The 14,135-nt window shown below is 46.8% G+C and overlaps 1 protein-coding gene across 1 annotated transcript in view; it reads right to left on the bottom strand.

Annotated features, from left to right (window-relative positions):
• Positions 1-2,111: 2,111 nt before the first annotated feature.
• LOC147683120 (inositol polyphosphate-5-phosphatase A-like) overlaps positions 2,112-14,135 on the bottom strand; it is a 419,584-nt gene continuing 407,560 nt past the window's right edge. Inside the window, exons 13-16 of the mRNA XM_086943599.1 lie at positions 13,410-13,521; positions 12,020-12,088; positions 11,257-11,322; positions 2,112-2,652 (exon numbers count right to left, since the gene is read on the bottom strand). Coding sequence (XP_086799725.1) covers positions 11,284-11,322; positions 12,020-12,088; positions 13,410-13,521 — 220 coding nt within the window. The 3' untranslated portion in view covers positions 2,112-2,652; positions 11,257-11,283. The remainder of the gene's footprint in view (positions 2,653-11,256; positions 11,323-12,019; positions 12,089-13,409; positions 13,522-14,135) is intronic.

Consider the following 14,135-nt stretch of genomic DNA (forward strand, 5'->3'; position numbering starts at 1 on the left):
CATGGTATGGGTTGTAAGACTCACATGTGTTATCCTCATTTGAGTCAGTCTGAGGGAATAGACAGCTGTAGAGAATGACAAGATGAAGGTTGGTGTGTAAGTGTTGGTTGTTGTTGAGGTTTGGGGAAAGGGGGAGGTGGGGGACTGGTGGCCTTGCCCATTACTTTTTTAGGAATGGGCTAGGACTCAAGTTTGGGGGAAATCTGCTCCTCAAAGATGAGCTTTCTACGTTTCCCTGGCTGATGTGCATGGGAATCACTGATGTAGTTTGGCAAAGTTCGTCCTTTGCGTCAAATCGGGAAAAATCAAGCATGAGGGTAAAAAGGGGCTTGTTCGTTTGCGTCAGGTCTGGAGGCCAATCTCAAAGAAGGGTTCGGAATCGATTTAGATTTCAGGGGTGGTTTCTCTGAGACTGGGGTTTGAGTCTGTGTGGGTTGGTACCTCAGCTGAATACACCTCGGCCAAGGCTTTCCTGGAGTTGTCTTTCAGGGTTGATGGGTCTGTTCTGGCTCAACCCTGAGGCTCGACAGATAACTCATCTGGAAGTGGCGCTTGAACTTTGTGAGTGGGCATTTTTGGGGTCGATCTTCGGAGGGCTGTTCTTTGAGTGCATGCGGAGAGATAGGGGATGTGAGGGGGTGTTTTTGTCCTGGGCCCACTGCCTTGGGGAAAGGGATTTTCTCCACTTCGATCTCTGATGTGAAGAGGACTGGAGTTTCAGGTGGGTCCTGCTGCTGCAGCATGTGGTTTGCACATAGACGTTCATGGCAGAATTTGAAGGTTTTCTCACACTTCAACGCTGAGGTGGACTCATGCTTTAGAGACAGGCAGAGGTTAAACAAAGGATGCTAGCTAGACCATAGGTATTTTGTACAGCATCTAGGACAGAACTGGAAGGGTGCCTTCTCCAGAACACCCTTCCTCAACAATCATTCTCAATATGATCAGTTCCTTTTAACGAGGTAGTGCCAAGTCAACTTGAAGAGGAATCCTGCATCACCGCCGATGCAGCGAGGTGTTCTTCTGCTGCTTGATCAACATTTTTGATGATTGGCACTAAAGGTTCCAGGGAAATCATCGATGGTCCATGAGCTGTCACTGGAACATAAGAACTAAAGTAAAAAACAAAAACAATCAGAGGTGAAGTCTCTGTCCTAGTGCGTGTGGGGCCAAAGGAGGGGTCACAACACACCTTGTGACCAAAAAGGTCTTTGAACAAAAACAAGCTGAAAGAATCAGCGCCCAGTACTAGATGGCAGAAGTATGCAGAGAATGTATATCTACAGCCACACATGCTACATTCTCCATCCCTCAGATTCCCAGACTTGTTTCCTGGATTTCTCAGACCTCCTTCCCTGGGACTCTAAAATTTGTTTGCAGTGGGCTGTCCGTCCTGCTTTCTGGAGCCCCCATACAGCTGCTCTATGGTGTCTTAGAAATGCACCCCTTGTTGTCAGACCCACTTCCTAGGGCTTTCTAAAAGCTGCAATACTAGGGTCATCTGCCCTTTTCCTTAGACTTGTCAGTCCTACTCCGTAGGCTTATAAGGACTACTCTCTTGTTCTTCTCAGACATGTTACCTAGATGTCCTCAGGGTAGCATCAAGGCAATTTCAGAGCTGCATCTTTGGCCTCTAAAACTTTCTTTCTCGGGGTTCAAGGACCTGCTTCACTGAGATCCTCAGACTCATTTTCCTGGTGTTCTAATCTGTGCTTGATTGGATTCTCAGACATGCCTTAGGGTTCTCTTGATTCCACTGGTTTCTAATGCCTGCTCTCTTTGGTTTTTTAAACCAGCTTCCCTGGGTTCTCACACTTGCTAATGGGTTCTCATGCTTTGGTATCCCAAGACATTCTTCCCCGGCTGGCATTGCCAGATCAGCATCCTTGGGTTCTAAGACCTTTTCTTGAGGCGTTCAGACTTGCTCCCCGGGGGCTTTGCTTTTAGACCAGTTGCCAGGGGGACAAAGAGCGACTTCTTAGTTTCACACCTTCTTCCTGTGGGTTCAAAGGTACGATTTCTGTTTCTCTAGTCATGTCTTGCTTGGGAGGAGGTGGGGTGGGGTATTCAGAAAGGTAATAGATCCTTCTCTTTCGAAAAATACAGATGCATGTAGTAAGAGTATGCTTATTCCAGATGGGTCAGTACACGCCATCTTTTAACTTCAGAACTGACAGATGAGTCAATGTCTATTCATGAATGGTACAAACAATTCACTAGTTTCTCTGGACACAACCCTCTCTGCACACTGTGAGGCCAGAGAAGAAATAATGCTAATCTTATTTCTTTATGCACTCTCAGAAGGGAGACTGCCTTTAAAGGTGATTATCCTCAGTCAGTTTCACATGCTCCTTTGAGTAGCGTGGGGTGGGACAACTAGACTGCCCTTTCCTATGTTGCCTAGAACCCCTCCCATGACCAGTAATTTCCACTGTTAAAGTTAGAGTCTTTGTAGTGATGACATGACCAAGGTTTAGTTCTAGATTTCAGCTGAACAACTGGTCCCAGATGATGCATCAGAGTGAGAGGTCACACATGAAGCAATGGAGTTCTTGGATTCTGTGTGCTGTGGAACGTTCCCAGTTGCTGGCCCAGTATTCTCCGTAGATGTTCTTGCTTCTTGTTCCAAGATGGCGGATTTTCAGAGACAACCTATAAAGACAAAGAGGTACATTTGAAAAGAGGGAGCTGGAGGGTGTGGCTCTACCAGAGGCATCACCTGCTTTGGACAAGACATATTCCAGCTGGTTCTGCCCCTCTATCTGGCTCTTGGAGTCTGTGTTCATGCCCAACACTTAAATAAGATGAAGTCTTGTCACCCTGGCTGCCTCATATTTCCCCTCCAAACCCAGTGACACATTTGGGGGGTAGAGGGTTTATCAAATAAATATCAGAACATTACTCAGGTCCAGTGGCAACGCAATACCCAAAGCCTCTGTAGTTTCCTCAGAGTGCCATACAGGGGATCCAAGGCGCTCTTCCGGTAAAGTGCTTATTAGGCATGGAGGTGGTAAGGGAATGGGTATTGTCGTAACCAAGGCAGTGATCTCTTCAACGTCATATGTATGGTACACACAAGCCCTGACTGTAAGGCGATCCTCCTCTTCTTGGAAAAGTCCACCACTATGACTTTTATTTGTATCAAGTCCATGAATTGCTTGGAACAGACAGTATCTGCTCCCATCACCAGTAGGAGGACCTAACAGAGCTGATCATAAGATAGCCAGGATGAGGATCACATAACAGCTGCACCACTGTCCATAACACCTAACACCGGCAACCACACTGCTGAATTCCCAAGGTTGAGTTCATCTGTTGGGGTCCAGGTGCTCTTCTGTGTCAGTAAAACAGAAGAGGTGCCTAATATAAGCACCTCCGATATTGTCTTCAATCAGATGGTTCAACCAGTCTGGAGGGCAGCGTGTATTCACAGATACAAACAGTGGGAAGGGAGACATTTGCTCTGCTAATGGCATGTGGCTAAGTGTCGATGTGTGTAGCTAATTTACCTTTGGACCTTAAAGAAACATGGAACGTCCATACAAGTTTGTGGCCTGTAACTTATTTTTGAACATGGAGATCTTAAATAGATTCACAAGCTTTATTTTAGAGAATTCAAAGGATGCAAGAATGATTATCATAAAAGCACGACTATGTGACGAGATTATTAAGAATGGCCTGTTCAACCACAGAATCATATTCTGTCCACACAGTGTGATCCACTTTACTTATCCTTGACAGCGGGACCTTGTCTAAGAGCGAGGTTTTTGCTTCTTTATCTATGGTAAACTGACCTACAGGCATTTCCAGGAGGGGCTTGCTGACTTCTGATAACAACAAGAAGCCACCCATTTGACATATTGTTTGTGAGACGGCCTTAAGTGCAGACAAAGAACTGCAAGATGCAAATGGCTGCTTAGCAGGCATAAAAGACACAGTCCTACCCATCTCGCAACATAATGCCAGTTTAACATTTTGGATGTTATGTAAAGTTGAATTTATAAGTGCTTCATACCCCTGATGAGGCCATGAAGCGTTACATCTCCCTTCAGGTTCCTGGTAGGCCTGGGCAGGCTTTAGTGCTGTTGGCGCCTGGTGCAACAGTTAGTTTTGCTGCTCCTCCCTCATGACCTCCTCCTCAGGTTCCTTGGCTAGCACTGGGCAAAAGTGCCCCTCATTTCTCAATAGCTCCTCGTTCACATACATTTCGTTAGTTTTCAAGCACTTGTAAAGGCTGGCTTTACTAATAAAAAATGGTATCTACCCAAACTAACCCTTTTTAGCAACACTAGGACTAGATAATGAAAAACTGGAGAAAAAATATAAGGTCCTAACTATTTTATGCAGTTTGCATGCAGCTCTCTGAGGACAGTTTGTAATAGTCACTGTTGTATATTAGGGATGCATCGTATGTTCTGCTGTAACACGAGGATCTCTGTGACAAAAGCAGTAATCTACTTAGCTCACCATACAAAATACAGATCATGCACTACTTCATGCCACTAGACAAAACTCCGACCTCTCTCTCTCTAACATCTAACAGCAATATTAATCAGAAGAGTTATCTTGACAATTTTATTGCTGCCTGAAAGCTGTATGCACAAGGAACTCTGCAGAAGGTGTTTTGAAATCGTAAGTTATTGCTAAGCACAGTGCCCCTCCCTCCCGCCACCCCACTCCCCCAGAGGTCAGCACACAGTGCGGCTGCACCAGTTGCACTGCCCTAAAGCCGGCCTTGGGCCGGGCATAATTTAATGTAGGGTCATTTACCAAGTCTACATGTGTGGAGCAAAATGTGTCATGCCAACGGTACTGGTGATATTTTGCACTTAAAATAAATGAACAAAATGCATAATTTCCTTCACAAGACTCAGTGTGCAGAATTCTGAGCTGCCCCGGAAGGCCCAATGAGGGTTCATTTGAAGTTTTAAGCTCAGTCGGACCTCCAGGAGGCAGGATACATTTTCTTGAATGTTCCCTCCTGTCATTCGGTGTGCATGGAACATAAGTAGTGCTCCCGTTTTTATGGGTTTTTTTTTTTTTACATTTCCATCTGTATTAATCCATATTTATTTTTTGGCCATCTTATTAGTAATTATCTATTTTTTTTTCAGCTGCCAAATATAGCAAAACACTACAACTACAGTTAAATATCAGCAATTTACTGCAAATATATTTTAACATATGCCTGTATTTAAAGATATCTTAATTTGTTTTTTAACTCCCCATGCTATCTATCTGCTCATCTGTTGTCTTCAAATTCACAGCGTACAGCATGGGAAGCCACTCAGACGCACAATTTTCAGTATTTTTCCACTTTTAAAAATATATACAGTCAGGAAACGCATTGATTTCTGTCTGTATTTCTCTGTAACAATCAGTGAAAACGAAAAATTGGAAGCCTTAATTATAAGCCTGGGTAATGCTCTGGTGGGCAAATGGTTAGGACCTCAGGTACCTGGTTTCCGTGTGCTATGTCGCAAAGGACCCGAGACGGAGATGGTCAGAGCTCCTGCAGGCCCACAGTGTCAGTCAAATGGATCCCAGGATGGGGACTTGAGGCCCGAGGAGGCTTCCCCTGCTTGCCTGCGATAAGAAGCTCAGGCAAGGCTCAGGTCAGTGCTCCAGCTGGTCTTGGGGTGGTAGACCTCTACCCTGGGTTCCCTTCTCCGGCCCTCCGTGTCGCAAAGTAAATGGGACGGGGTCTTGCAAGCACAGATTGATCTCTCCTGCTTGTCCAGGTTCAAGTGCTCTCACTGAGCTCAAGGTCAGACTCCAGCTGGCCCAGTGGTTGAAGCTCTGACCAGGCATCCTCTATCTGGCCCGAAATAGTGCAAGGTGCCTGGGATGGGGTTCCACAGATTATAGGAGATCTCCCCTGCTTGTCCTGGTTCAGAAACACTCACAGGGCCCTGGGTCACAGCTCTGGCTGGCCCAGAGGTGGAAACCTCTGGCATGGCTCCTTTCTCCGGCCTGCCATGTCACAAAGTGCCTGGTATGCGATCCCGCAGAAACGTCTCCTCTGCTCGCCCAGGCTCAGGAGCTCTGACCGGGCCCTGGGTCAGAACTCTGACTGGGACAAGGGAAGCCCCCCCCCCCCATCATGGGCAAAAATGTTTAGACCAGCTTGGTCTGAAAGTGCCAGGGGTCCGCAGACCTCAGAGTGCCTCAGCTGTCTGCCTGGGATAAGAAGCTCTCACCGGACCCGGGATGGGGACCCGCAGGCCAGATATAAAGAGCTCTGATGGGCCCCAGTTGAAAGTTAAGGCTGGCCCTTGAGTGGAAGCCCCTGGCCCTGGACTTCGTTCTATGGCCTGCCATGTCGCAGAACCAGGATGGGATCCTGCAGCCACCAGGGGTCTCCCCTGCTTGTCCTGGTTCAGAGGGCCCCTTCATAGCCCCTTGGCTGATATCTAGCTTGGGTTCCGAGAACTCAGACCTGTGTCCTGTCCACTCCAAGGGCGAGCAGAATGCTTTTTTTATAAGACATTACGCAACCAGATTGCTTTCCTTCAAGACAGACTACTGGTCCCTCCAAGCCTCGAACATCTGGTCACCCGCCATGCATTCCTACATGGCTGGGTTGCCCTTGAGGTCACAATGAGGGCTCATTTGACTCATCAAGCCCAGCCATGGCTCCATGAGGTCGGTGTGTTTTCTCCAATGGACCCCTCTTTCACCTTGCTCTGGATTAGTAGGTGTAAGAAAGTGCCCCTTTTGTCACGGTTACTCCCTGACTTTTAGCCAGATACATGATGCCAACTTGACTATGTGTGCCCTGGTTCCCTGCCAATCAGGTTCCCAGGGCCTGTGTTCTTTCCCAAAACTGTACCTTTGTTTACACAATTGCCACACCTCTGGGCCACATGTAAGTGCCTTGTAAAAGATACCCCTGGTACCAAGGGCCTAGTGGCCTGAGAGGGTCTCTGAGGGCTGCAGCATGTATTATGCCACCCTCAGAGACCCCCTCACCGGAACACCCATGCATTGCTATTGCAGGTTGCGTGTTTTGGTGCAGACTAAACTGAAGAGTCGACATGCCACCCATCCCTGGGTGCCATGCCCACCAACACTGCCTGTGGCATGGGTATGTCACCCCTCTAGCAGGCCATACATCCCTAAAGGCAGGGCGCTATAACACCCTAACCTTAACACCAGTGAGGGCATTGTTGCATGAGCAACATGCCCCTACAGTGTCTGTGCCATTCACAAGCTTTGTAAGTGCAGTGAAGCCATTCTGAATATAGGGACTGGGAGTCTGTCATTACGAACTCCACAGCTCCCTGATGGCTCCACTGAAAACAGGGAAGTTTAGTGCTAAACTTCTCAGCACATTAAACCCACACAGATGCCAGTGTGAGATTCAATGTAAAATGCACTCAGATGGTATCTTAGAAATGCCCCCTGAAAAATGACCTGCCCTGGTGTGGTTCCTGACTGGCTACTGCACCCAGAAATTGTATTTTTGTCTGGGGTTATAAAGATGATTCCACTCTAACAATGAGACCCAATCTCCGGAAAAGACGGATGCAGGCTGTTGTAAAAGCCTGTGCTACTTCTCTTGATGGTAATTTCACAAGCCAGTTGTCCAGCTATGGGAACACCTGTTGACCTTTTGACTGAGAAAGGCTGCTCCTGGTGTGAGACATTTGGTAAAAATGTGAGGTGCTGACTTGAGCCCGAAAGGTAGTGCCCTGAACTGGTAGTGTCCTGCTACAAGAATCAAAGGTACTTTCTGTGTTTTCAGTGAATGGGTAGGCGGAAGTATGCATCCCGAAAATCCAGGAAGGTCATAAATTCTCCTTTCTGCATCATCAGAGGACTACTTGTAGAATAAACATCAGAAAATATTGTTTCTTTAGAAATCTATTTAGTTGCCTGAGATCCAGGATTGCCTCCATTGACCTGTCTTCTTTTTTAAGTGAAAGTGCTTGGAGGGGCGCTTTTCACAGAATCTTCCCTTGAAGAGAAGGCATTTCCCCTTAGATGGTGGAAATTCTTTTGAGCTATATGAAACAATGCTAACCTAATTTCTCCTTCCTTAACAGTCTTAGTAGTGAAAGTCTTGCATATACCACATCTTATGATACAAATACACGGAATGATACAATGGCACTAAATACACTGAGAATGAGGCTCATCAGTGTATATCTTCTTGTGTCCACAAGATGAACGTTTGAAAATAGATTTCTTCTCTCCGTCAGCTATGATGACAGCTTTTTAAAAAAATTCTGTTTATTGATTTTCCAACAAACCAATAATGCACACTTTACAGGAAATTTGGTTTGCTACGATGACTGTTGTTGGCAGTTGGCTGTTTGATAAAAAAGATCTCCCTGGTCCAGAAAAGACCAAATCTACCCTAAAAACAACTCACAGTACCTTTGTGCTGAAGACTGGCAGGTCCAAATCCAGGGCCAATCAAAATAGTAACAGTTTCAGGTTCACTGAGAGGTTAGAGCAGAGCTCTTCCAGGGGACTCCTTCACACACGGCATGCGGTAGACATACGAGTTACGGTGACTTCTAGAGGGAGTAGGAGAGCTTAAGCTTACACTTTATTGGCTGAAGTTTGGATTCACTGGTTCACTGAAGACCTCCGTGCCTCTAAGCAAACCTGCCGAAAGCTGGAGAAGATCTGGCTCCGTGAACGAACTCCGGACAGCCACGCCACTCACAAGAATGCCACCCGCAGACACCATCACCTCATCAGATCTGTCAAAAGGGCCTCCTTCAAAGACCGCCTAGACAACAATGCGCACAACAGCAAAGAGCTCTTCAACATTGTGAAGGAACTCTCCAACCCCAGCTCCAACACCAACGACGTCCCACCCTCGCAAGACCTATGCGACTCGCTGGCCACCTTCTTCCACCGCAAGATCACAGACATCCACAACAGTTTTAAGGCCACGACCGCCCCGACAACCACTGAGACCTCCGCCCCCACGACCACCATCCGCACCAACTGCCTGCTCCACTGGACCAGCATCAACGACGATGACACCATCAAAATCATGAGCACCATCCACTCCGGATCTCCGTCAGATCCATGCCCACACCACATCTTCAACAAAGTCAGCACATCCATCGCACCCCATCGCCGGAAAGTCATCAACACCTCCTTCGAGACAGCAACCTTCCCGGAGAGCTGGAAGCACGCCAAGATCAACGCCTTACTCAAGAGACCCAAGACGGACCCCAAAGACCTCAGGAACTTCAGGTCCATCTCCCTGCTCCCGTTTCCGGCAAAGGTCATCAAGAAGACCTTCAACGAACAACTGACCCGCTACCTCGAGGAGAACAACATCCTGGACCCTTCCATTCCGGGTTCCGCAGCAACCACAGCACTGAGACTGCCCTCATCGCCGCCACCGATGACATCAAGTCCCTGCTGAACACCACACTCTACGAACACGCCTCCACAAAGCTGGGATCCAAGAGAAGACCCTGGACTGGACCCCCTCCTTCCTCTCCGGCAGAACACAGAGGGTCCGCCTTCCCCCCTTCCGCTCCGAAGCCACCGAGATCACCTGCGGCGTACCCCAGGGCTTATCCCAACTCTAACATCTGCATGGCACCGCTCGCCCACGTCACTCATCGGCACAACCTCAACATCCTCTCCTGCACCGATGACACCCAGCTGATACTCTCCCTCACCAAGGACCCCCACACCGCCAAAACCAACCTTCACGAAGGAATGAAGGCCGTTGCTGAATGGATGAGGAACAGCAGACTGAAGCTGAACTCGGACAAGACGGAGGTCCTCATCCTCGGATCCAACCCTTCGGCCTGGGAAGACTCCTGGTGGCCGACCGCACTGGGAACCGCTCCAACACCCACCGACCACACACGCAACCTAGAGGTCATCCTCGACTCCACCCTCTCCATGACTAAACAGGTCAACGCCGTCTCCTCCTCCTGCTTCAACACCCTCCGCATGCTCTGTAGGACCTACAAGTGGATCCCCACTGAAACAAGAAGAACAGTCACCCAGGCCCTTGTCAGCAGTAGGTTGGACTATGGAAACGCCCTCTACGCAGGAGTCTCTGCCAAACTCATGAGACGGCTCCAACGCATCCAGAACGCCTCTGCACGCCTGATCCTCGACATCCCTCGCCGCAGCCACATCACACCCCACCTAAGAGACCTGCACTGGCTCCCGGTCAACAAGAGGATAACCTTCAAGCTCCTCACTCACTCACACAAGGCACTCCACAACACCGGACCAACGTACCTCAACAGACGACTCAGCTTCTACACGCTCAACCCGCCAGCTCCGCTCCGCCGACCTCGCCCACGCTACAGTCCCCCGCTTCCGAAGAGCGACCTCAGGCGGCAGATCGTTCTTCCACTTCGCCGCAAAGACCTGGAACACCCACCCCATCCACCTACGGCAGACCCAAGACCTGCTGACCTTTAGAAAACTCCTCAAGACCTGGCTTTTCGAGCAGTAGCAGCATTCCCCACCCCAGCGCCTTGAGACCCTCACGGGTGAGTAGTGCGCTTTACAAATGATATGATTCATTGATTGATTCTTTCAAATGAGGTGGATGTGCTACTAAATACATGTTTCTGTTTCAAACCTAAGGCCATTTTAACACTGTATACAGCTATTTTAATGTACCATGGATTCCCCCGCCTGATGACAGGGTATTATTCAAGCAGGTGAATATATAAAAAATCCAATGTTGGAGAAGTAAAGAAATTACCCATTTGAATAAAAAAATAGAATATAGGCCGAGGATTTTAATACCCTCTTCGAGGCCAGAAAAGGAATTTAAAACAGCATCATGAATGGGGGCAGGCGGGGGGGTGGAAGGGGTGGTTGCATATGATTTCAAAGTTGTGTTGGAATTACTCATTCAAGCTTGTGAACCTGTAAGAGTCCCAGTGCTTCAGAAGACCTAACAACTCATGCGTTCTTGATGGGCACAGGAATAAGTCCCACGTTTGGTCCGAAACTCCTGTACATAAAATAATGATCATTCCTTTCAGCACCCTGACTGCTCAGAACACTACAGACCTGTTTTCCCCTTAACGGTACTCCAAGTGTCTGTCCAGGATTTGTTTTCCTCTAGTAATAACTCCTAGCTCAAGCCATATTCTAAGAGTTGCTCCTTCCCCCACAAGAGGCTTGATAGAATGTTATGCTTTCAATTTCTGATTGAGATAAGACCAGTGCAAGTGTCTTTCAAAAGGGAAGAAAAAAGCCACACCCATCCAACATCACCCAACATCACCCACAGAAGTTAGTTACCTTTCTTGTCACTTCGACTCCAAAATGTTATGTAGATACTGACAGCTGGAAAAAGAGGAAGACAGGCTGTGAAAAGAGAAGAGAGAAATTAGGACCAAACATTCATGCCCACTTGTACTTTATCACAAAGACTTACATATCCTCCCTGTGCTGCACCCTAAAGACGTCCCCTATCCCTACTGTACTCCAATTTAAGGATTTTTTTCACACCAGTAATTTTTCCACTTGAAGGATTTATCATCCAAACCTGACCTTGTCACCTTTCTTCACTGCTTCGCCCCACCGGAATGATGCACCCCTACTATTTGCAATGCAGAAGACCCATTCCATGCACTGCAATCACAACTCTGTCGTACTCTGGTCCACAAACCCAAGCTAAAGACTCCTTGAAACTTAGAGACTGGCTATGGACTCCGCAAACTCAGCTCTGAGGTACAGAACACCGACTCTGAGCTCCAAGTCAAGAGTTCTCTACGACACTCCGACCAGCTCCAACAACTCCCCCACATCTAGCACCAAACTAAAGACTTCATCGTACCAGATGCAAGGCAAAAGTCCCCCACATTCAGTTACCAGCTAAGGACCCGCCTCAAGTTCTGTTAAATACGGACCAAAAAAAAAGACCAAGCATAAAAAACTAAAGGCTGAGTCAGCTCCAGTATTAGGATGCCCCTCCCCTTTCACATATGTGTGTGTCTTCTACATACACATAGCTTAACGTTTAGAATTCCTCATGGTGCTCCAAGGCTCTGACACCTCTTACCTTGTGATCTCCCATGCAGACACTTGCTCCAAAGTTGTCATACACCGGCTGACTACCATTCCTGGTGTCCTGCACCAAACAAAGATGAGCATATGTTGTACATTTTCAATAAAAATAATTAATTAACACACAACAAGCCTGAAGAATCTTGAAGTAATTTATGAAATATGATTGTAAATTACTAGAAAATTGTAGTTGATCAATCTTGCGTTGGTTGGTAAATGAGAACATTCTGAAATAATAATAACATTCTGAAATAATAACAAACAGTGAGTGCTGATCTATTTGATGCACAAGTGTGTGGATTATATATACTTATGGGGATCCAAGAGGCTGTATCCCCTGATCGTAGCACCACTCTGATATAATCTACCCTACAGCTAGATAGGTGCGATATTGAGAGTCGCGCCTCTTCCGGTAAATCGTTTGCAAAGATGGGCAATGTTTTTGACTGTTAGGCCTTTTCTGTAAATAACTTAAAATGAATTGTATGTGTATGTAAGGGGGACACAATAACAAGACAAGTAAGTGGATGAAAGGAATGGAGGGGAGGGGGAAGAGAATGACAAAAGAAAGTGAACAGGGGAGAGGCTGAAGGGTGAGAGAGCAAGGGCTGAGTGCCTGACAGAAATATAGTGAATGTCAGATGGACAGGCTAAGAGTGGTGCAAAAAGTGAGGAATGGGCAGAGTGAGGCATGGAGAAAATGAGGAATGCAAAGTTCAGAGTGGTGAAGCAAGTGGTCCTAGATTGCCTTCAAGTGATGGGGACAATGAGGGATGGAGAGAGAGTGAGGTGAGGAAAAATAACAAGGAAGAAAGTCTAAGGGATCGAGGGACAGAGAGGTGTGGAGAGAGTGAAGGGAAGAAAAGCTAAGAAGGCACTAAACTTAAGGAATGGAGAGTCTAAGGCCCTGATTCCAAATTGGGTGGAACAGGGTGAGGTATATACCACACCTGGAAAAACCATTACGCTGGGAAAAGGTATTTACCAGGTGTGATAAATACTTTCTATTCCCAATTTTCAACTTGGAAATAAGGCATAACATGCAAAATTGGCATATATCACACCAACGTCTTCATGCATTGCCTTATTTTAGTTTTTTTTTCCTGATACATTTCGGTAGGGTTGACCTGCCAAAATCTAACAGTGAAAAACAGTGGTTCATGGTAATTATCACAAAACTCAGAATCCAAATCCCAGGGCAAAGTCTTGTTTGCACTGGGATTAGAATTTTATGTGCAGCTTGTAATGCAGGCCTAAGTGTGGTGGAAGAGATGGAGCGAGAAAGCGATGGAGAGAATGAGAGTGGGGCAGAAAGTGAGGGACAGAATGCCATCAACAGATAGGATTAGTTTCAGGGAAGTACAGTGGCACAGAAGCATCCTCACCTGCTCTAGGCGACTGTGGGCACTAGACGACATCAGGACCCGGTCGCACCAGGATGGGCAGCGTGTGTTCTCGTACTCCGTAGGCTTAGTGTCATCTTCACTGTACGGGTAACTGAGGAGATAAATAGTAGAATTTGAGTACCAAGGGGCAATATAAAGTGATTGGAAAGCACCAACAAAGAGGGAATGAGATGGTAACACAGAGAGGGTAACTATTAAAGAGAGAAAGCAAGGGGAACTGAAAATGCAGCAAGATGGAGAAACTGAGAATTGGATCAGTGGAAACTAACCTGGAAGAGTAACTATCTCAGATGATGTGAGGCATGCTCAAATCACTTACCTGAAAGGAACTCATTGTAACACAGGAATATGTGAAAGTTTTGTATTCTAAAGTGTAGTTATCGATCTCAAAACATTCCAGCTGAGTGAAGGAGGTTCGCATATGAGCTTACCAGTTATGTATTTGTGCTCAAAAACACTAGGGAAAAATCAAGCATTTGCAAACCCAATAGGCCACGCCATAAGGTTTTGGCAAATGAAAAAAATATCACCTTTGCCAATGCCTTTTACAGAAAAAAAGCACAATGATGTCTATGCGCGTACTTGCCATCATGAGCGAAAACGAATGTGTCATGATGCTATGGTGGTCCAAGTGTAGGGATATATATGTATGCATGCATCACCACACATTAAAGCAAGTACGTCAGGACGCAACCATCTTTTTTT

The sequence above is a fragment of the Lissotriton vulgaris genome, chromosome 11, assembly GCF_964263255.1.
Source record: "Lissotriton vulgaris chromosome 11, aLisVul1.2, whole genome shotgun sequence".
Lineage (NCBI taxonomy): Eukaryota > Metazoa > Chordata > Amphibia > Caudata > Salamandridae > Lissotriton > Lissotriton vulgaris.